Consider the following 21,393-nt stretch of genomic DNA (forward strand, 5'->3'; position numbering starts at 1 on the left):
TCAGAGGAGGTCCACTAGATTGATTCCAGAGATGAGGGGTTTGTCGTATGAGGAGAGATTGAACAGTTTAGGCCTATACTCTCTGGAGTTTAGAAGAATGAGGGAAGATCTAATTGAGGTATACAAGATGCTAAAAGATATGGATAAAGTGGACGTGGAGCTGATGCTTCCTCGTGTGGGGCATTCTAAAATGAGAGGTCATAATCTTAGAATAATAGGTCGCAAATTTAAAACAGATTTAAGGAAACACTACTTCTCCCAAACGGTTGTGAATCTGTAGAATTTGCTACTCCAGAGTGCGTTGGATGCAGGAAAAGTGAGCAAATTTAAGGAGGAGTTAGACAGACTTGGACTTGAGGCCAGGATGGGACCAGGCATGATCACATTGAGGGTGTTAGGCTCGAGAGGCTAAATTGTGTTCTCCCACTCCCAGGCCGTGTTCTAGGGAGGAGATGCTGTGGTTGATTTCTTAATCTAGCTCTTGGCCTGTAACATTGGAGGAAGCAGATGAGGAACATATCAGCCATGATAGAATGGCGGAGCAGACTCGATGGGCTGAATGGCCTAATTCTGCTCCTATATCTTATGAACTCTTATGAACTTATGAACCCCTCTCCCCCACCCCGCAACGGAATTCTGCCCACCTCCCCCGGGATTTCCTGGGTCACTCCAGCCTTCCCCCACCACATTTAGGGGGGTAACCCTAGGCCCCCACTGCACTCCCCAGAGACCCCTGAATGAAAGAAAGAGGCCCCCTAATTAACTTCTCAGGGGCTTCCAGACAGGCAACTCAATTATGACGGGCTTCCAGACATAGGTTTCTCTTATGGGAGAGACTTTGCTGGGGGTCTCTTTAATTAGGGGGTCTCTGTTGAGGAGCTCTTTTATTAGGAGGTCTCTGGTGAGGGGGCGATTGGGGGTCTGCTGGAGGTAGATGGGCAGGTCTTGCTTGTGGGGCAGAGGGTGGCCCTCCGATGGACTTTGGGGGAAACCCCCTTAATGAGTTACTCCCTTGGCCCACCACAAGGTCCACCACGTCAGGTCCACACGTGTCAACACCTGCACCAATTCTCGCCCACGTGATTCCCGGACCAGAGAATCACGAGGGCTTGGAGAATGTGGTGCCCGGACGGTTAATAGGATGCAAATAGGTCTCAATGACCAATTTGCATCCTTCGGCTGGTGGGGGCCACGAACCTCAATACTGAAGCCAGTTGGAGACTGGAGCATTGGAAACGGATCCAAATCCCGTTTTCTGCCCGACGCTGGATCATCCACAGCTGTTAGCGGAGTTCCCAATGCAGCAGACAATTCAGCCCATTGTTTTTGCAAAGCTAATGCAGGAGCATTGCAAATCATCCAGCAACGTGTGGTGATATAAATTTAACGTGGTATCTCTTCCAAGCCATGACTTTCTAGTCCATTTGCACATGGGCAGCACGGTAGCACAGTGGTTAGTACGGATGCTTCATAGCTCCAGGGTCCCAGGTTCGATTCCCGGCTTGGGTCACTGTCTGTCCGGAGTCTGCACGTTCTCCCCGTGTCTGCGTGGGTTTCCTCCGGGTTCTCCGGTTTCCCTCCACAGTCCAGAGATGTGCAGGTTAGGTGGATTGGCTATGCTAAATTTCTCTTAGTGTCCAAAAAAGGTTAGTTGGGGTTACGGGGATAGGGTGGAGGTGTGGGGATAGGGTGGAGGTGTGGGCTTGGGTCGGGTGCTCTTTCCAAGGGCCGGTGCAGACTCGATGGGCTGAATGGCCTCCTTCTGCACTGTAAATTCTATGATTCTTTGATTCTATAACAACAGAGAAGGCAGGAACTACTGGACAGATCAGGCAACATTTGTGGTGAACTTTATCGTTTGAGGTTGACCACCTGTCGTCAGAATGGAATAAATTTAGAAATGAACAGATTTTAAACCAGTCCAGAGGCAGGACAAATGAGACAAAGATGAGGAGAAATGTCTTCTCTGAGGGTCGTGAGTCTTACTCACTTACTCAAAGGGCAGTGGAAGCCGGGGCAGGATTCTGTGATCCTAAGGGTAAGTGTTGACGCCGTCGGAAACGCCGTCGCGTTTATCAATGGTGTCAACACGGCCTCAGGATCGGAAATTCTGGCCCCTACAGGGGGCCAGCACAGCAATAGAGTGGTTCACGCGCTCCAGCTGCTGATCCCGGCGTCAACTGGGCTCCGTGGGATTCGCACATGCGCAGTGGCACTGGCGCCAATGTACGCATGCGCAGTGGCTTCCTTCAACGCACCGGACCCGACGCAACATGGCGTAGGGCTACAGAAGCCGCCGCAGAAGAAAGGAGGCCCCCAGCCAAAGAGGCATGCCCGCCGATCAGTGGGCCCCGATCATGGGTCAGGCCACATCAGAGGCCCCCCGGGGTCAGTCCCCCCCCCTCCCTCCCCACAGGCCGCCCCCCGACCCTTCCACGCCGAGTTCCCGCCGGCTGAGAGCAGGTGTGGATGGTGCCGGCCGGACTCGGTGTTTTTACGACGGCCGCTCGGCCCATCCCGGGCGAGAATGGGCGGGCCGGCCGCATAGAGTGGCCCCCGACCGGCGGCGCACCAACCACGCCGGCGCCAAAGGCTCTCCGGAGAATCGCATGTCGGCATCAGGGTGGCGTGCCGCGATTCGCGCCGGTCGCAGGGATTCTCCGGCCCGGCCCCGGGCTGAAAGAATCCCGACCCGGATTCTTTGAAAATTTTAATACAGAGCTGGATAGATTCTTGACTAAGAAGGGGATGAAAGGTTATTGGGGTAGACAGGAATGTGGGGCTGAGGTTTTTTTAAATAATCTTTATTGTCACAAATAGGCTTACATTAACACTGCAATGAAGTTACTGTGAAAAGCCCCGAGTCGCCGCATTCTGGCGACTGTTCTGGTACACGGTTACAAGCAGATCAGCCATAATCCAATTGAATGGCAGAGCGGGCTCGAGGGGTTGAGTGGCCTTCTCCTGTTCCTAATTTGTGTGTTTGTATGTACATATGTGAGAGACGCGAATAGTGGTTGTTGATTGATAGCCTATTCCCCGAAAGTAAGACAGAGAGAGGTTGAGGAAGGGAAGATGGACCATGTGAAGGTGAGTAAAGTGTAGAAATTGAAAGCAAAGTTGGTGGAAATTTTCCATTTCAGGGTGAGAGAAAGAAATGGCACTGATACAGTCATCAGTGCACCAGGAACAAAAGATGCGAGAGGTGATCTGAATTAGACTGGTACAAGGAATGTTCTACATATCCCACAGAAAGGCAGGCCTGGCCAGTACTCAAAGGGTGTTGAATGTGAGAACAATTTCAGCCATTTGGAGGAGGGTGCTGGTGAATGGAGACGGCTTGGTCCTCTGTTCAAAGAAGAAGTGGAGAGCCCTCTCACCATCAAGCAGGGGGGGGGGGGGGGGGGGAGGGGGGGAAGGAGCAACAAAGAGATTGGCTGCCCATGGCAAAAAAAGAGTCTTCCCTCCTGGTCTCTTTTATTACAATGGGAGCACACTGGTCTCCAAGGTTTTTTTTTCTGCCTGCAGGGGGGCTTCTTGCACCCTCCTTTGTGCTTTCCTCTCTATGTGCTGGGGCCTTTCTATCTAGATTGTCCTGCTTATCTTTCCAAAGCTCATGGGAATGGTTTGGAAAGGGTGTTCCTGGGTTTCCTGACCAATGAGTGAGATCACATCTGTCTGCTATGACTGCGGCATCCTGGGCTGTGAGAATTCTTTGCTCCTCTTAAGTGCATTCACAGGCAAATTTAGATGTTCTAGAAATACTGAACACAGGATATCTTTCAAAAAACATTACTGATGCTGATGCATAAAGCTGGCAGTGAAATTCTAGCCCAGAAATAATTTTGAATGCAGTTTGCAAACACGCCATGCTCCTCTGAGAGTTAACCATAAGTGAACATTGTACTAAATTGGATCAGGGTGACAGTGAGGCTCAATTGTCTCGGATCCCATCTAGATTAATTATTCTATTACTTAAAGTCAGGCATAGCATTATAAGAACTAAGGAGAAATGTTTTACTTATCCTTTTGAGAAATTGGAATTTGAAGTAGTCCGTGCTCAGTGCCTTTCACAGCAAATATTTGTGCCGTGAAATATTAATCTTCAGAATGGCGTGGCTGTAACTAAAGACACCTGAATGAAGAAATCACATGCACAGTTTGTACTCATTAAAGATTCTCTTCGAACCAACTCTTCAACTTATAGTGGTTTCAGGAAGATATCTGAAGAATCTGTAATATATTCATTATTTCCAGGTATATGCACAATCCGCACCCAAAACAGATACTCTTCAAGTTGCAAACATGTTTTTCCATGATTTGCCATGAACTTTAGTTCACTTATTTGTGAGATTTTAATTATAACCATGCCAGTGTAAGCAGAACATTTTAAAAATCACGTCAAAGTTTTGGTTTCCGATTCGAGAATTCTGGTTGGAATATCAGCAGAGAGGTTTGTGAACTTTTCAAAATATTAGCGTAGCTACAGGACATTCCTTAAATCAGATTAAATGCTATTTGTCAAGAATAGGAGTATGTCACACAAAGGGAACAGAATTTAATACTCCACTGCCGGCCAATTTAAAGGCAAAGGGGCATGTTAAATCGATCAGGTGATCTGCCAGCCACATCTCTGCCCGCCTCTGCTCCCACCACACACACAAGCAGTGGGAGAGGGTGGCATCAGGTGGCCCATCTGCCAGTCGGCCAATTGAGACCTATATGTGACTTATTAATTCCCATTGCTGCTGGATTTAACAAGTAGGGAGAAAGACCCACACTGTGCAGTCAGCCTTGTTAAACTCCATTGGTAACTCTATAATAAGAACCAGGAAGTAAGTCTTGACACCTTCGACATCAAGTTTATTGTGGTCAGTCATCACCTCTCCACAACAAAATAGTGCCACCTGAATCCCTTTTATATACTGGTGCAGTCTATTAACAACAAGTGCAATCTATTAAACAATTAAAACCCCAATTCCAAATTTGATTTGATTTATTATTGTCACACGTATTAGTATACAATGAAAAGTATTGTTTCTTGCATGCTGTACAAACAATGCATATAGATAGGGAAGGAAGGAGAGACTGCAGAATATAATGTTACAGTTATAGCAAGGTGTAGAGAAAAGATCAACTTAATACGAGGTAGATCCATTCAAAAGTCTGATGGCAGTAGGGAAGAAGCTGTTCTTGAGTCGGTTGGTACGTGACCTCAAACTTTGATATCTTTTTCCTGACGGAAGAAGGTGGAAGAGAGTATGTCCGTGGTGCATGGGGTCTTTAATTCTGCTGGCTGCCTTTCTGAGGCAGCGGGAATTATAGATAGAGTCAATGGATGGGAGGCTGGTTTGCGTGATGGACTGGGCTACATTCACGACCTTTTGTTGTTTCCTGCGGTCTTGGGCAGAGCAGGCTCCATACCAAGCTGTGATACAACCAGAAAGAATGCTTTCTATGGTGCATCTGTAGAAGTTGGTGAGGGTCGTAGCTGATATGCCAAATTTCCCTAGTCTTCTGAGAAAGTAGAGTCGTTGGTGGGCTTTCTTAACTATAGTGTCAGCATAGGGGGACCAGGACAGGCTGTTGGTGATCTAAACTTGAAGCTCTCGACCCTTTCTACTTCGTTCCCATTGATGTAGACAGGGGCATGTTCTCCACTACGCTTCCTGAAGTCGATGGCAATCTCCTTTGTTTTGTTGACATTAAGGGAGAGATTATTGTCGTCGCACCAGTTCGCCAGATTCTCCATCTCATTCCTATACTCTGTCTCGTCATTGTTTGAAATCCGACCCCTACGGTGGAGTCATCAGCAAATTTGAAAATCGAGTTGGAGGGGAATTTGGCCTCAGTCATAGATGTATAAGGAGTATAGTAGGGGGCTGAGGACACAGCCTTGTGGGGCACTGGTGTTGTGGATGATCGTGGAGGAGGTGTTGTTGCCTATCTTTACTGATTGTGGCCTGTGGGTTGGAAAGTTCAGGATCCAGCCGCAGAGGGAGGAGCCGAGGCCAAGGCCACGGAGTTTGGAGATGAGTTTCGTAGGAATGATGGTGTTGAAGGCTGAGCTGTGCTCGATGAATAGGAGCCTGACATGGGTGTCTTTGTTATCTAGGTGTTCCAGGTTGGGTGCAGGGGCATGGAGATGGCGTCTGCTGTGGACCTGTTGCAGCGATAGGCGAACTGTAGTGGATCAAGGCAATTCGGGAGGCTGGAGTTGATTCACGAATCAACGACTAAATTAAGTACTAGGGAACATTAACTCTTTCCTAACAGGTGTTCTTGAGTATGCTGGTGGAAGGTGAGGATATCTCTCTCCTTAACAAGCCCCCAGTCCCATTGGAGGGCACCCACAAGTGTAACCACACCAGGTTCCCCCCCACGGTCTTTCTCTATTGTGCCCAGCAGCCTGGTAGCCCATCCACATTTACCTCTCTCCAGAGATCGAGCAACAATCCCTGGCCACTGCTTCCGGAGGCACTCTTGGTACCTGGAGAGCTGACAACCTCTGATCGGCTGGCAGCTCTCTGGGGTGGGACTTCCTGTCCCTGAGGAGCAGAAGCCCCCTTCCCATCTGTTAATTGCCTATTGGCTGTTAAATGGCTGTGGGCAGCCGTTATTTCCCTGGAGGGGCTCCCATTACGCCCAACGCTTTCATTGGGGGTTGCAGGGGCGGGAGTGGGATTCAAGCACCTCATTAAATCTAGCCAAGGGCATTTTCCTGTTGCTGACTTGCATACATGTCTGTGTGTGTGTGTGTGTGTGTGTGTATGTGTATGCATGCAATATCTACAGTTTGTTATATTGTTGGTATTTCACATCAAAACAACAAGATAGAAAGTTTTTAAAAATTAATTCATGGGATGTGAACATCATTGGCAAGACCAGCTTTTATTGCCCGTCCTTAATTATCTTTGAGAAGATGGTTGTGAGCTTCCTTCTTAAACCGCTGCAGTCTGTATCTTATTGGAGCACCTATGTTGCAGTCAAAGAGGGAGTTTTAGGATTTTGACCCAACAACAGTGAAGCAACACTAATACGTTTCCAAATCAGGGTGCTATATAGCTTGGAGGAGAACGTGCAGGTGGTGGTGCTCCCATGCATCTTCTGTCCCTACTATTTTGAGTGGTAGAGGATTTCCAGGCTAAACTGCATCTTGTATGTGGCACACATTGCTGCCACTGTCCACCAGTGGTGGAGAGACTGAATGCTTAAGCTGGTAAATAGGATGCTGATTAAATGGACTGTTTTATCCTTGATGGTGTGAAACTTCTTGGGTGTTGTTGTAGTTGCAGTCATCCAGACCAGTAGAGGGTATTCCATCACACTCCTGACTTGCATCTTGTAGATGGCAGATAGGTTTTTGAGCGTCGGTGGATGAGTTACTTGTCACAGAATTCCCAACCTTTGACCTGTTATTGTAGCCACAGTTGGCAGGATTCACGGTCCCCCAGCCGCGTGTTTCTCGGCGACGCACCATTCGCTGGCGGCGGGATTCTCTCTTCCCGCCACTTGAGATTTCCCATTGAAGCCGCCCATGCCATCGGGAAACTTACGGGCGGGGGTGCGCTGCCAGTGGGAAAAGAGAATCCAAATGACCGGAGAATTCCAGCCAGTATTTGTGTGGCTGCTCCATTCAGTTTCTAATTAATGGTAATTGTGCTACCACCCACCCTCCCCCTCCCCTCCCTGGATGTGGATAGAGTGCGAACAGCTCTTTTGTCCACATTGAGACCAAGGCTGTTATGAGGTTCGGAGCCAAGTGATCATTTTAAAAAATAAATTTAAAGTACCCAATTCATTTTTTCCAATTCAGGGGCAATTTATCATGGCCAATCCATCTGACCTGCACATCTTTGGGTTGTGGGGGCGAGACTCACGCAAACACGGGGAGAATATGCAAACTCCACACGGACAGTGCCCCAGAGCCGGGATCGAACCTGGGACCTCGGCGCCATGAGGCAGCAGTGCTAACCAAAGTGCCTCCGTGCTGCCCTTGAGCCAAGTGATCTTGGCTGAACCGAAACTGAGGTTTGGAGAGCAGGTTATTGCTGAGTAAGCGTTGTTTGACTGTACTGTTAAACACACCCTCCATCATTTTGCTAGTGGTTGAAAGTAGAGTGATAAGGCAATAATTGGCTGGATCGGATGTATCCTGCATTTTCTAGATAAGATATATCTGGGCAGTTTTCCACTAGTTGGATAGATGATAGTGTTGTAGCTGTACGGGAACAGCTTGTATAAAGATGTAGCTAGTTCAGAAGCACAAGTTTTCAGCACAAAGTCAGGGTCTATAGCCTTTTCTGCATCAAGTGGGCTCAGTCATTTTTTGAGTTCACGTGGAATGAATCAAATTCATTGATGATGGGGACCTCAGGACCAGGCCGAGATGGATAATCCATTAAACGTTTCTGGCTGAAGATGGTTGCCTATGCTTCAGTTGTGTCTTTTGCAAGATATGCTAAGCTTCACCATCAATGAGAATGGGGATATTCTGAGAGACTCCTTCCATTACTTGTTAATTTGTCAAACTCCATTTATGACTGGATGTGACAGGAGTGCCATGCTTTGATGTGATCCATTGGTTATGGGATTGCTTCACTCAGTCTATCACACATTGCTTCTGCTGTTTAGCATGCATGTAGACTGTGTTGTGGCTTCACCAAGTTCTCATCTCATTTTTAGGTATGCCTACTGATGTTCCAGGCATGTCCTCCTGCGCTCTTCATTGAATGAGGATTGATTCCCTGTCTTGATGGCAATTTTACAATGAGGGATATGCCAGGCAATGGGATTTCAGATTGTAGTTGAATGCAATTCTCTTCCCGTCGATGGCCTACATTACCTCATGGATGCCCATTCTGATCTTAATCTGTCCCGTTTCGCACAGTGGAGTGCATCATTTGTGGAAATATTGGACTTTATCTCTGTACGAATTTTATAGTGGTCACACTTGCTGATACTGCCATGGACAGATGCATTTGTGAGAGGTAGATTGATGAAGATGAGGTCAAATACGTTTTTCCTCTTGTTTGTTCTCCCACACCTGTCTGTTCTGCCAGTGGGACAACTCTGTCATACTCTTAAAAAAGCATGCTCTTTGGCAAGAGAGATGGAGGCTTTACTCTGAATGTAAAAATGATGTATGTGACCTGTGAGTATCTTGCAGTAATATTGGATGTCCCCAGCATTGCCAAAAAATATGCTTGACCATCAAAGTACCCACAACTTGACCAGCAAACAGTATGACACCAAATTCAGAAGTGGCTTTACTTTATGAGCATTTGAATTCAGGTGGAAAAAAATAACGATAAAAGCAAATTACTGCGGATGCTGGAATCTGAAACAGAAAGCAGGCTTGACAGCATCTGTGGAAAGAGAAGGGAGGTAACATTTCGAGTCTGGATGACTCGGTCAAATCGGGAGAGAACTGAAAATAGGGTCAGTTTTACACTGTTGTGGGAGGGAGGAGCTGTGTGGAGCAGTATAAGTTTGTTTTTGTTGGAAAAAATAGCGAGTTTGTTTTGTTCAAATTGTAATGCATTAACGTTGTCTAGAAGTCTGTTTCCTTTTGCTTATGGGTAAATTCAGAGTTACTGCATGGTTAGGTGTGAGCAGGAGGGGAGTTTTTGGAAAAAGAGTTACTGAGAGGAAAAACATCTGAATACATGCACAAAGAAGAGCCAGAATGGCACAGATAGATGATATCAGAACATAGACTGCCCTCTCAATGGGACAGGTAGTGGGGGGAACTGGAGAATAGAAATCAGTGGAGAAAAATTGTTCCGAGGGATTCTAGACAAGAGTCTAGAAAGGAGCACACAGCCCTGCTAATGTTAGACGTTTTAGTTGCTGTGATGTGAAGAGTCGAAAGTTCCGTTCCTTTTTCACAAACACACATTTATTTCATTCCAACAGTCTTTGCACAAAACTCTAATTATACATCACCTGACAGAGGCCACCTGAAGCCCCTTTACATATCAGTGTCAATTAATGGATACTTAACATAAATGAGACAACTAATTGCAATGTCTCTTAACCCATTTCTTAACAATCTCCCCTTCCTTGGAAAAAAAATAATAATTAGGTGAAAACAAAATTTCAAGAAACTCAAAAACACACACATGATTTCCACCCCCTTTTTTTTATTTGGACGAGAAAGAAAAAAAAAACAGTCACAGAAACAAGCGCCCTTCATTAACAATATCCAAAGTTTCTGTGAACTCGCCCCTCTTTTTGTAAAACAGTCTGGCGGTTGATAGCTCCTGTCGACCCATTTAATTTTTGTTATTTCCCCTCTGTCCAACATCTGCTTCAAACTTGCGATGTCTGTCCGTGAACTCTTTTCATTGACACTTTTTGTAGACTGTACATTTTCCCACAGGGATTTATTGTCAATGTGACAGTCAATAGGTATATTACCCAAATCCCCAAATTTCTGTCAATATCATACTTATATAAAAGGCCATATCCACCGACTCTACAAGGCTTAACGTCTCAGCAGCCAAAGTGCTTTTTACCACTCTCCTTATTTTCTTTGTTTCCCACACAAGTGAGCAACATTTACCATTGTTCCCCAAAAGGAAAATTATAAAACCTCCTGCGCTTGAAACCCCATCACATAAACTATGAGTTTCAAGTGCCTAAGGTCACCTAAAACCGGGAACTTCAAAACACACTCCTGCATTTTTAGTTTGGCCAACGCTTTATTTGCTCTTATTATGTCTTCCACTTTGGAATCATTCATTTTTGTACTCAACTCTAAGACATCAAAACTCATGTCTGGTCTAGTCTGTCTACCTAACCAGTTCAGTTGCCCAATTAAACTTCGCAGTTGCTCGTTTTCTATCTTTGAAACCATTGCGTCGTTTGTGAAACTCGGCCACGACTAATTGCTATTGGGCTGATGCTTTCCAAATAAGATTGCTGACGTAAAGTTGCCAATAACTTAGTCTGTCCAATTTCCAGTCCAATATATTTAAATGCACCGGAAGCCTGACTTCCAACCCTGAATTCTTTCCTCAAACCAGAGATTACAATAGCTTCAAAATCACTAGTCCCACCCCACAAAAAATCATCGACATGCATCATAAAAATGCCAGAAAGATTTCCTTTATAGTGCCAGTAAAACATTGCTGGATCTGCTTTCAACTGGCAACAGCCTAACTTTAACAAAACTGACCTTACCGAAAAATACCAGACTCTAGATGCATCATTTAATCCATATACACATTTGTTCAATTTCCCGAGTACCCCTTCTGTGTTAGCTGCTTCTTTAGGAGGACGGAGAAAAATGTCTCTCTGGAGCTTATGCCCCTGCAAAAAGGCAGCTTTTATATCTGTAGATTTGCATTCCCATGCCTTTGTGGCTAATAGAGCCAAGAAGATCTTTAAAATAACCTTTCCTGCTGTAGGTGAATCTACCCTTAAATCTTGATCTTCTAAGTTTTCTTCAAATCCCCTTGCCACAAGCCTAGCCTTTGCCTTATAAGTTCCATCCGGAAGAACCTTTTCCAGCAAATCCATCTGTGGGATAGAGCTCTTTGTCCCCTATCTGGTACTTCCGTGTATACCCCAAATTCACTCCAACTATGCAATTCTTGCTGTTTAGCTTCTTTGATAACTTTTTCATCTAATTTATTTGAAGCCACCAAAATCTCACATGCATGTGGGCTTCTACTCCTATTAGTATTCGTAGTCTTACTCATGTTCCGAGATCTTGATAAACCAAGTCTCCTCTCCCGCCTGGTATCTCGTTCTGTACTGCTACTGCTTGATCTTTCCCTTCTGCTGTGGGATGTCCTTTCAATAGTTCTCGACCTTTTCCTGTGGACCTGTTCACTATCCGATGTACTATCTGAAGTGGCACTGCGTTTCTGTGCCCTCCATTTTTGAACGTTGTTTTCCCATCCATTGTCTGGACTCCTTCCCGTGAATGCTGTACATTCAACCAATGTTTATACTTTCTAGTGGCCTTCCCTTCTCTACTAATAACAGTTGCATCCTTCCATTGACTAGACCCTTCAGGCAAGTATGTCACTTTTGTACCAACTTTTGGCAGTTGCCCTTTGGGAAAAATGGCCTGTTCTAATTCATCAGAAGTGTTGTGTTCCTCCATAGAAACCCTGTCTATATCAGTTAATTGGTCCTCATAGTTCTGTAACACATGCGTACCAGATGACTCTGGTTCCTCGTCATGTCTGTCTGCTCTGTCTAAATTTGAAAATGTGTAATCTGTACCCATTATCCATGATGAATGTACCCTAACAGTTTGATTACCGTGTTGCAAAATAATTATTTTGCCATCTATGCCTATGATCTTCCCTGGGCCTTTCCATTCATTAGAATTGTCTCTTATAGTATACCTTGCCTTCTTTTTGAAAAACGGCATCTGATGGCCATACGTTGTGTCTTAAAGCTCTGCGAATTTTTTCAGAGACTTCTGCTTCCAAAAAAGCTTTTCTACTGCTATGTAATGCATTTAAATGTTCAGCAAAACCAGAGCTAATTGTAGCCCCCTCCCAAGCTGGAGGCTGGTCATCCAAAATGGACGGAATTTTAGGATTTCTACCAAACACTAATTGATAAGGACAATAGCCCCCAACCATCTGCAATGAATTCTTTGCATGTACTGCCCATGCTAAAGCTGAATTTAGCCTGCAATTTGGTCGATCCGCCAAAATTTTCCAAAGCATGACATCGATGACAGCATGATTTATTTCACAGACACCATTACTAAATGGGCTTTCTGCAGCCGTATTTATAACTCTGATATTCATGTTTTCACACGTATCCCTAAACTCATCATCAGCAAATTCTCCCCCATTGTCCGTAAGGAATTTTGCCGGTGGAACCATTCCTGTCCCTATCCATTTTTCCACGATTTGATCCAGAATTACTCTCTTATCTTTACTTCGTACAATCGTTGATTGACTAAATCTGGTTGCTAAATCTACAAAATGTGAAATAAATATATTATTTGCTTTATCCCAGATCTTAAGGTCCATGGCCACAATGTCGTTAAAATCCCTGGCCAAAGGTAGGGTTACTATCGGTCGTGCTGGTGTTCTTCTGTACTTCCTACAAACTTCACAGCTGTCACTAACCTGTTCTATCAGTTTAGTATAGTCATCATCCCTTACCCCTGCATTCTTTAATACATTTTTCAGCCTCCGAGGAGACGGATGTGTAAATTGCTTATGCAGTTTTAATACCACAAGCTTTTTATCAGCTAAAGTCCCATTTTCAACTGCCATAACACATCCTTAACCACTCTACTTGAAATATTATTTGTCAGTAATGGAATACAATAGTGTCCCAACTGTGTAAATCGTAAGCCCACTGTCTTTCCAAAAACTGTTGCCTTATCCTGTTCCATATCCAGTTTCATGTGTGCTTTCTTCATCGATGGTCTGCTCAGAAGCAAAGGTATCTCACTTGATTCAACATCCATGCTAATGAAATAATTCACTCCGGCAATATTGCAAGTGATCACCACTCTTTTCAGCGACTTCAGAGTATTATCATCTCCAAACCTGAAACTTGTGGAACTTTCAAATTCCTTGACCTTGTTATGATTTTCAGCATTCAAAGAGTCCAGGTAACATTTTAACCAGTCAATTCCACACACAGTAGATGTGCAGCCACTGTCCAATACAGCACAGTTGAAGGATTCTGCAACCAACACCTTCATTACCGGCGTAAAACTGCTTGTCAATAGGACAGTGCCTTCTTTCTGGTCACTATCTTTTTCCTCTTCTGATTCTTCCACGTCATGTGTCGCTTCAAACAATCTATCATAACGTTTTCGACAGTTAAAAGCATATTGGTATTGATAGTCACATCGAAAACATCGATTTATCATGCGCCATGCATTTCTGGGGTTCATCTTCCTATTGTAGGTTCTAACTGGGTTTCTGCCTTCATAATTTCCTTGTCTCGGTCTCCTTCTATAGTCTTGAGCCCTGTTCGTAACCATACGATTTCGCTTCCTGTTAGTAGTGTATCTTCCATATTCTGCCTTATTGCAGGCTGACCTATTTGGGTCATCGGAGCCATCGGAATCGAATGTTTCCCCAGAAACTTTTGTAAAGCTTTTGTCATCTGTTTGAATAAGGTATCCTTATCAGAAACTGAACTCCTGTCAAAACCAGGAGCCTATCCATGTTGCTCACTCTAGCACAGTCAAGTAATTTAAAGGCCAACACAGATTGTGGAAATTCCAGGTTGTGTTTCTGCAGCCTTTTATATAATCTGCCAAATTCCATTATATAGTCTTCCATGGAGATATCCTCCATTTTCCGGAACTTATCAAAATCCGACCATGCTTCATACGCACTTAACAAATCATCTTTCTTATAAATCTTATCCATATAATGTAATAAGGTCTCCAGACCTCCTTCTGAGTCTAACTCTTCCAATACCAGCTCAGAAAGCACTTTGTTTCGGATTTTACTGTCATATGGTAGAGAAAGAGCCAATGCAATATCTTGTTTTCTCTTTCCCAAAGCAGTTACCTTAGTCCACATAACTACTGCACTTCTCCATTGGTCGTATGATTCCCTTTCAGAAAATAAGGGAGGATAGTCATATCCAGCCATCTCTATCCTCGGTTCAGCCATATATCCCATTTTTTTTCTTTTCTCACTCACTCCTTGGTTTGATCTGGAAAAGTTGTATCTTTCAACCCTTCAAAAGAGTCTAAAGTTCCGTCCCTTTTTCACAAACACACATTTATTTCATTCCAACAGCTTTTGCACAAAACTCTAACTATACAATAGAACATAAGAACTAGGAGCAGGAGTAGGCCATCTGGCCCCTCAAGCCTGCTCCACCATTCAATGAGATCATGGCTGATCTTTTGTGGACTCAGCTCCACTTTCCGGCCCCAACACCATAACCCTTAATCCCTTTATTCTTCAAAAAACTATCTATCTGTATGTTAAAAACATTTAATGAAGGAGCCTCAACTGCTTCACTGGGCAAGGAATTCCATAGATTCACAACCCTTTGGGTGAAGATGTTCTTCCTAAACTTAGCCCTAAATCTACTTCCCCTTACTTTGAGGCTATGCCCCTTAGTTCTGCTTTCACCCACCAGTGGAAACAACCTGCCCGCATCTATCCTATCTATTCCCTTCATAATCTTATATGTTTCTATAAGATCCCCCCTCATCCTTCTAAATTACAATGAGTACAGTCCCAGTCTACTCAACCTCTCCTCGTAATCCAACCCCTTCAGCTCTGGGATTAACCTAGTGAATCTCCTCTGCACACCCTCCAGTGCCAGAACGCCTTTTTCAAGTAAGGAGACCAAAACTGAACACAATACTCCAGGTGTGGCCTCACTAACACCTTATACAATTGCAGCAGAACCTCCCTAGTCTTAAACTCCATCCCTCTAACAATGAAGGACAAAATTCCATTTGCCTTCTTAATCACCTGTTGCACCTGAAAACCAACTTTCTGCGACTCATGCACTAGCACACCCAGGTCTCTCTGCACAGCAGCATGTTTTAATTTTTATCATTTAAATAATAATCCCTTTTGCCGTTATTCTTACCAAAATGGATAACCTCACATTTGTCAACGTTGTATTCCATCTGCCAGACCCTAGCCCATTCACTTAGCCTGTCCAAATCCCTCTGCAGACTTCCAGTATCCTCTGCACTTTTTGCTTTACCACTTATCTTAGTGTCGTCTGCAAACTTGGACACATTGCCCTTGGTCCCCAACTCCAAATCATCTATGTAAATTGTGAACAGTTGTGGGCCCAACACTGATCCCTGAGGCCACCTGAAGCCCCTTTACATATCAGTGTCAATTAATGGATATTTAACATAAATGAGACAACTAATTGCAATGTCTCTTAACCCATTACTTAACAGCTAATACTTGCAGTCCAACAATCGTGATGGTTTTATGTTCACTCTTAGTCTTACAGAGCATGTACCAGACTTTCCATGTGAACTAGAGAGTTGCTGCTTCCATTTCCACACTGGACTTTCACTTAGTCATAAAGTCATAGAGTTTTACAGGACAGAAAAAGACCCTTCGGCCCATCATGTCTGCACCGGCCATCAAACACCTATCTATTCGAATCTCATTTCCCAGCTCTTGGTTTGCAGCCTTGTATGCTACAGCATTTCAAGTGCTCATATTAAATGTTTTGGAGTCAGCATTTACCCGAATTACTTCTGGATGTTCACCACCAACATCTGGTCCATCATGACATTTCGAATAGGGTTTGATGACCTACAATAGCACATGGAAAAACTGATATAGTTTATAGTTCCACTGGTGAATAAAACGACAAGGTCAGTCATTAAAAACATAGAAATGGAATGTGTTTAATCGGTCTTCTGCAGACCAACCTGATTTTAAAAAAATTAAAATGACGTATTTCAAGTTTGGTGTTTCAGTTCATTTTTCACAGCTCTGACCTGTATTTCCGACTTTGGTCAGCTGAAATGCTGAAAATAGGGGTTGGTTTGTTGTCCGTGATTCTGAGTTTCGAGTGGCATGAAGTCCCATTAATCTTCTCATCTTGCTTTTGTTCCAGCTGATCAGGCAGAAAATCAAAGCATGTTCTCAGTTGCTGGACAGCAAATTGTTTGTTTCCGTTCTCGAGTATCTCCTTGCAGTTGGTAACTTCTTGAACACAAATGCCGGCAAAGCAAAGGCAAAAGGATTTTGTCTTTCCTCCCTGACTAAGGTAAGCTGAGATCTATTCTGCTGTAAGCTAAACCGTGAGAAACTGGCCATTGGTGCAAAATGCATGATCAATGCCGAGGGGTCTGCCAATTGCTGTTCAGATATGTCTGTTAAAAACCTTTGCAGTAAAAGAAAAACAGTGCAGTGATCTATATCCAGCAATTCCTCCACAGCGTATTTGATTCTGATTAAATCGGATTCACTCCAATTTAGCGAAGAGTAACATTGCGGTTATGTCCCTGACCTGGTAATCCTAATGATCCAGAGAGATAAACTCAGATTGTAAAATGGCAGTTGGGAAATCAAAAAGTTGTGAATCATTGAAACGCTCTGTCCATGTGGCAGCACAGTGGCGCAGTGAGTAGCAGTACTGCCTCACGGCGCTGAGGTCCCAGGTTCGATCCCAGCCATGGGTCACTATCCATATGGAGTTTGCACATTCTCCCAGTGTTTGCATGGGTTTCGGCCCCACAACCCAAAGATGTGCAGGGTAGGTGGATTGGCCATGCTAAATTGCCCCTTAATTGGGTACTCAAAATTTTTTTTAAAATACAATTAAAACAAAGAAACTCTCTGTCCTGGCACATGCTGTATATGCTCAGTTGTTTAGAATATTCAAGACAGAGATTGACAGACTTTTGTGTGCTCAGGGATTTAAGAAATATAGGGGCAGGCCGAAAAGGTGTTGTGGTGGAAGATCAGCAATGATCATATTGAATGGCGGAGCAGGCTCACCGGGCCGAATGGCCTCTTCCTGATGCCTATGTTCGAAATAATTAAACCTGGAATAATAGCCTAGTATCAGTAATGGTGACCACATAAATACTGAATTGTTTCAGAAACTCACCTGCTTCATGATGCACGATCAATGACCACTAAAGTGAGGTTGTAGTCCAACTGAAGGCTTTAGTAAGCTAGCTGTTTCCCCCAGCAACTCAGGTACAGAATGAGGGCTGCTGGGGCGGCACGGCTTCCTATCAGGGCGGAGCTATTATACACTCTAGCCAATAGCAAGCATACAGGTTCCACCAATGGTACTTTAGCCTCTCACGTACCGTAATACCTATAATACCACATTCACCCCCTGTTAAAAAAAAGTCCGGCGGCGGTGGTGGCCAGAAACTACAAAACATAACAACATGGTATGATTAGTTATGGAGGTACCGCAATACCTCCGTACAGTGTTTAGTAACAATTTACAAGTCTGGTAGCTATGTACATTTGGTGTTTTATATTTACAGGTTACAGTTAAAATGAAGCAATCAGTCGATCGGGGGCCCTGGTCGTCCTCTGTGATCGTCGGAGCCTCGGTGGTGACTCCAGTGGAGGCTCGGACGTCTGTGACTTCGGGAGCGTGGCTTCGATCTCCATGGCAGCTTCGTCACCCCCAGACGGCGCTGGTGGGGAAAACAGCTGACCTGGGAAGGGAGCGCCTGCGGGGGGCGTCGGTGGGTGGTGGGCCTAGACAGGGGCAGCGGAAGGACCGATCCTCCTGTAAGGTGCTGCAGTGGAGGGGAGGGTGGGACTGGTGCCTGGAATGTGCGTGGAGTTCCGGCGGGCACCAGGTCCCGTAGGGAGACCGTATCTTGTCGGCCGTCGGGGTACACCACGTATTCATACTGGGGGTTCGCTTGGAGCAGATGGACCCTCTCGACCAACGGGTCCGACTTGTGCGCCCGCATGTGTTTTCGGAGCAGGATGGGTCCGGGTGCTGCCAGCCAGGTCGGGAGTGAGGTCCCAGAGGAGGACTTCCTAGGGAAGACAAGGAGACGTTCATGAGGTGTCTGATTGGTGGTTGTACAAAGTAGTGACCGGATGGAGTGGAGGGCATCCTGGAGGACTTCTTGCCAGCGGGAGACTGGGAGGTTCCTGGACCGCAGGGCCAGTAGGACGGTCTTTCAGACCGTTCCGTTCTCCCTCTCTACCTGTCAGTTACCCCGGGGGTTGTAACTGGTAGTCCTGCTCGAGGCGATGCCCTTGCTGAGCAGGAATTGACGCAGTTCGTCACTCATAAAGGAGGACCCCCTATCGCTGTGTATGTAAGCGGGGAACCCGAACAGTGCAAACATGCTATGGAGGGTCTTGATGATGGTGGAGGCGGTCATGTCAGGGCAGGGAATGGCGAATGGGAGCCGGGAGTACTCGTCAATCACGTTCAGGAAGTACGTGTTGCGGTCGGTGGAGGGGAGGGGCCTTTGAAGTCCATGCTGAGGCATTCAAAGGGCTGGGAAGCCTTTATCAGGTGCGCTCTCTCTGGCCTGTAGAAGTGCGGTTTGCACTCCACGCAGATTTGGCAGTCCCTGGTGGCCGTCCTGACCTCCTCGATGGAGTAGGGCAGGTTGCGGGTCTTGACGAAATGGAAAAAGCGAGTGACCCCCGGGTGGCAGAGGTCCTCGTGGAGGGCTCGGAGGCGGTCCACTTGTGCGGTGGCACATGTGCCGTGGGACAGGGCATCAGGAGGCTCGTTTAGCTTCCCGGGACGATACAAGATCTTGTAGTTGTAGGTGGAGAGTGTCGTGTTGGGTGTTGCGCTATACAAACGAACCAACCCGGTTGTAGATGGTACAACTCTGTTTTATTATTCTTGATAACATCTACTGTATACTTGTGGCTGTGGTTCGTACTTTACCAGTTAACCTGTGGACCCAGCCCTTGCACTATCTTAGAGAGGCACTCTGCACATGGTGTATGTCTGAGTGACACGCTGTGAGCTCTGTGCTCTGAGCTATCTCCTGCTTGAATGAGCGGGAACAGTGGTGTTCCCTGTTTTATAGTGCGTGTGCTCTCACTGGTGATGTTGCGTGTGTGTTGATTGGTCCGTTGATCTGTCCATCAGTGTGTGTGTGCGTTTGCACCATGATATGTTTATATGAATATCATTCTTAGAGAGTTCGATCCTCCACCGCAAGATCTAGTCGTTTTTTATCTTGCCCTGCTGCCCCGCTGTGCATTATCGAACGTGAAAGCAACCAATCGTTGGTCCGTGAGGAGAGTGAATCTCCTGCCGGCCAGGTAATGCCTCCAATGTCACACAGCTTCTACTATGGCCTGGGCCTCCTTTTCGACTGATGAGTGGCGGATTTCGGAAGCATGGAGGGTACAGGAGAAGAAAGCCATGGGTCTACCCGCTTGGTTGAGGGTGGCCGCCAGAGCTACGTCGGACGCATCTCTCTCGACCTGGAAGGGGAGGGACCTGTCGATGGCGTGCATCGTGGCCTTTGCAATGTCTGCTTTGATGCGGCTGAAGGCCTGGCGGCCTCTATCGACAGGGGAAAAACCTGTGGATTGGATCAGGGGACGGGCCTTTTCCGCATAGTTGTGGACCCACTGGGCGTAGTAGCTAAAAAACCCTAGGCAGCGTTTTAGGGCCTTAGAGCAGTGAGGGAGTGGGAACTCCATAAGGGGGCTCATGCGTTCAGGGTCGGGGCCTATAACTCCATTTCGCACTACGTAGCCAAGAATGGCTAGACGGTTGGTGCTAAACATGCATTTATCCTTATTGTATGTTAGGTTAAGGATTTTAGCAGTCTGGAGAAATTTCCGGAGGTTGGTGTCGTGGTCCTGCTGGTCGTGGCCGCAGATGGTGACATTATCGAGATACGGGAATGTTGCCCGTAAACCGTACCGGTCAACCATTCGGTCCATCACGCACTGGAAGACCGAGACCCCGTTAGAGACACCAACGGGAACCCTTAAGAAGTGATAGAGCCGCCCGTCTGCCTCAAAGGCAGTATATGTGCGGTCACTAGTGCGGATGGGGAGCTGGTGGTAGGCGGACTTGAGATCCACCGTGGAGAAGACCTTATAATGCACAATCCTGTTTACCAGGTCAGATATGCGGGGGAGGGGGTACGCGTCCAGCTGCGTAAACCTGTTGATGGTCTGACAGTAGTCGATGACCATCCTATGCTTCTCCCCGGTCTTTACCACCACTACTTGAGCTCTCCAGGGGCTGTTACTGGCTTCAATGACCCCTTCCCTCAGTAGCCTTGAGACCTCTGACCTAATAAAGATCCGGTCCTGGGCACTGTAGCGTCTGCTCCTAGTGGCGACGGGTTTGCAATCGGGGGTGAGGTTCGCAAACAGGCAAGGCGGGTCGACCTTAAGGGTCGCGAGGCCGCAGACAGTAAAGGGGGGGGCGGGGTTATAGGGCCACCAAATTGGATGGTCAGACTTTGAAGGTTACACTGGAAGTCTAAACCCAGGAGTGTAGCCGCGCAGAGGTGGGGACGGACGTAGAGACGGAAATTTTTGAACTCCCTTCCCTAGACTGTGAGGTTGCTACACAAAACCCCTTTATCTCCACTGAGTGGGAACCGGTAGGCCAGTGAGATTTTTTGATTAACAGGGTGGATGAGGAGGGAACAGCACTTCACCATGTCGGGGTGTATGAAGCTCTCCATGCTCCCAGAGTCAATTAGGCAGGACATCTCATGCCCGTTGATGAAAATGTTCGTCGTAGCGGTTGAGAGTGTTCGAGGTCGGGACTGATCCAGAGTCACCGAGGCCAGTCGCAGTAGTTGGGAATTCTGTTCAGGCAATGTGTGGTCGGCCGAGCTGCGGTCCTGGGGGTTCATCCAAGATGGCGTCCCCCATAGGTCGCACATGGATGGGGTGCATAAAATGGCGGTGCCCATCCCTCAAGCGTGGCATCCGTGGAACAATATGGCGGTGCCAGTGG

At 46.2% G+C, this 21,393-nt stretch overlaps 1 protein-coding gene across 2 annotated transcripts in view; it reads left to right on the plus strand.

Annotated features, from left to right (window-relative positions):
* Positions 1–21,393, plus strand: part of LOC140428329 (uncharacterized) — a 199,923-nt gene that overhangs the window by 163,033 nt on the left and 15,497 nt on the right. For both annotated transcript variants that reach the window (XM_072514684.1, XM_072514683.1), the window contains exon 12: positions 16,561–16,713. In XM_072514684.1, the coding sequence (XP_072370785.1) occupies positions 16,561–16,713 (153 nt within the window). The remainder of the gene's footprint in view (positions 1–16,560; positions 16,714–21,393) is intronic.

The sequence above is a fragment of the Scyliorhinus torazame genome, chromosome 8 (genome assembly GCF_047496885.1).
Source record: "Scyliorhinus torazame isolate Kashiwa2021f chromosome 8, sScyTor2.1, whole genome shotgun sequence".
Taxonomy (NCBI): domain Eukaryota; kingdom Metazoa; phylum Chordata; class Chondrichthyes; order Carcharhiniformes; family Scyliorhinidae; genus Scyliorhinus; species Scyliorhinus torazame.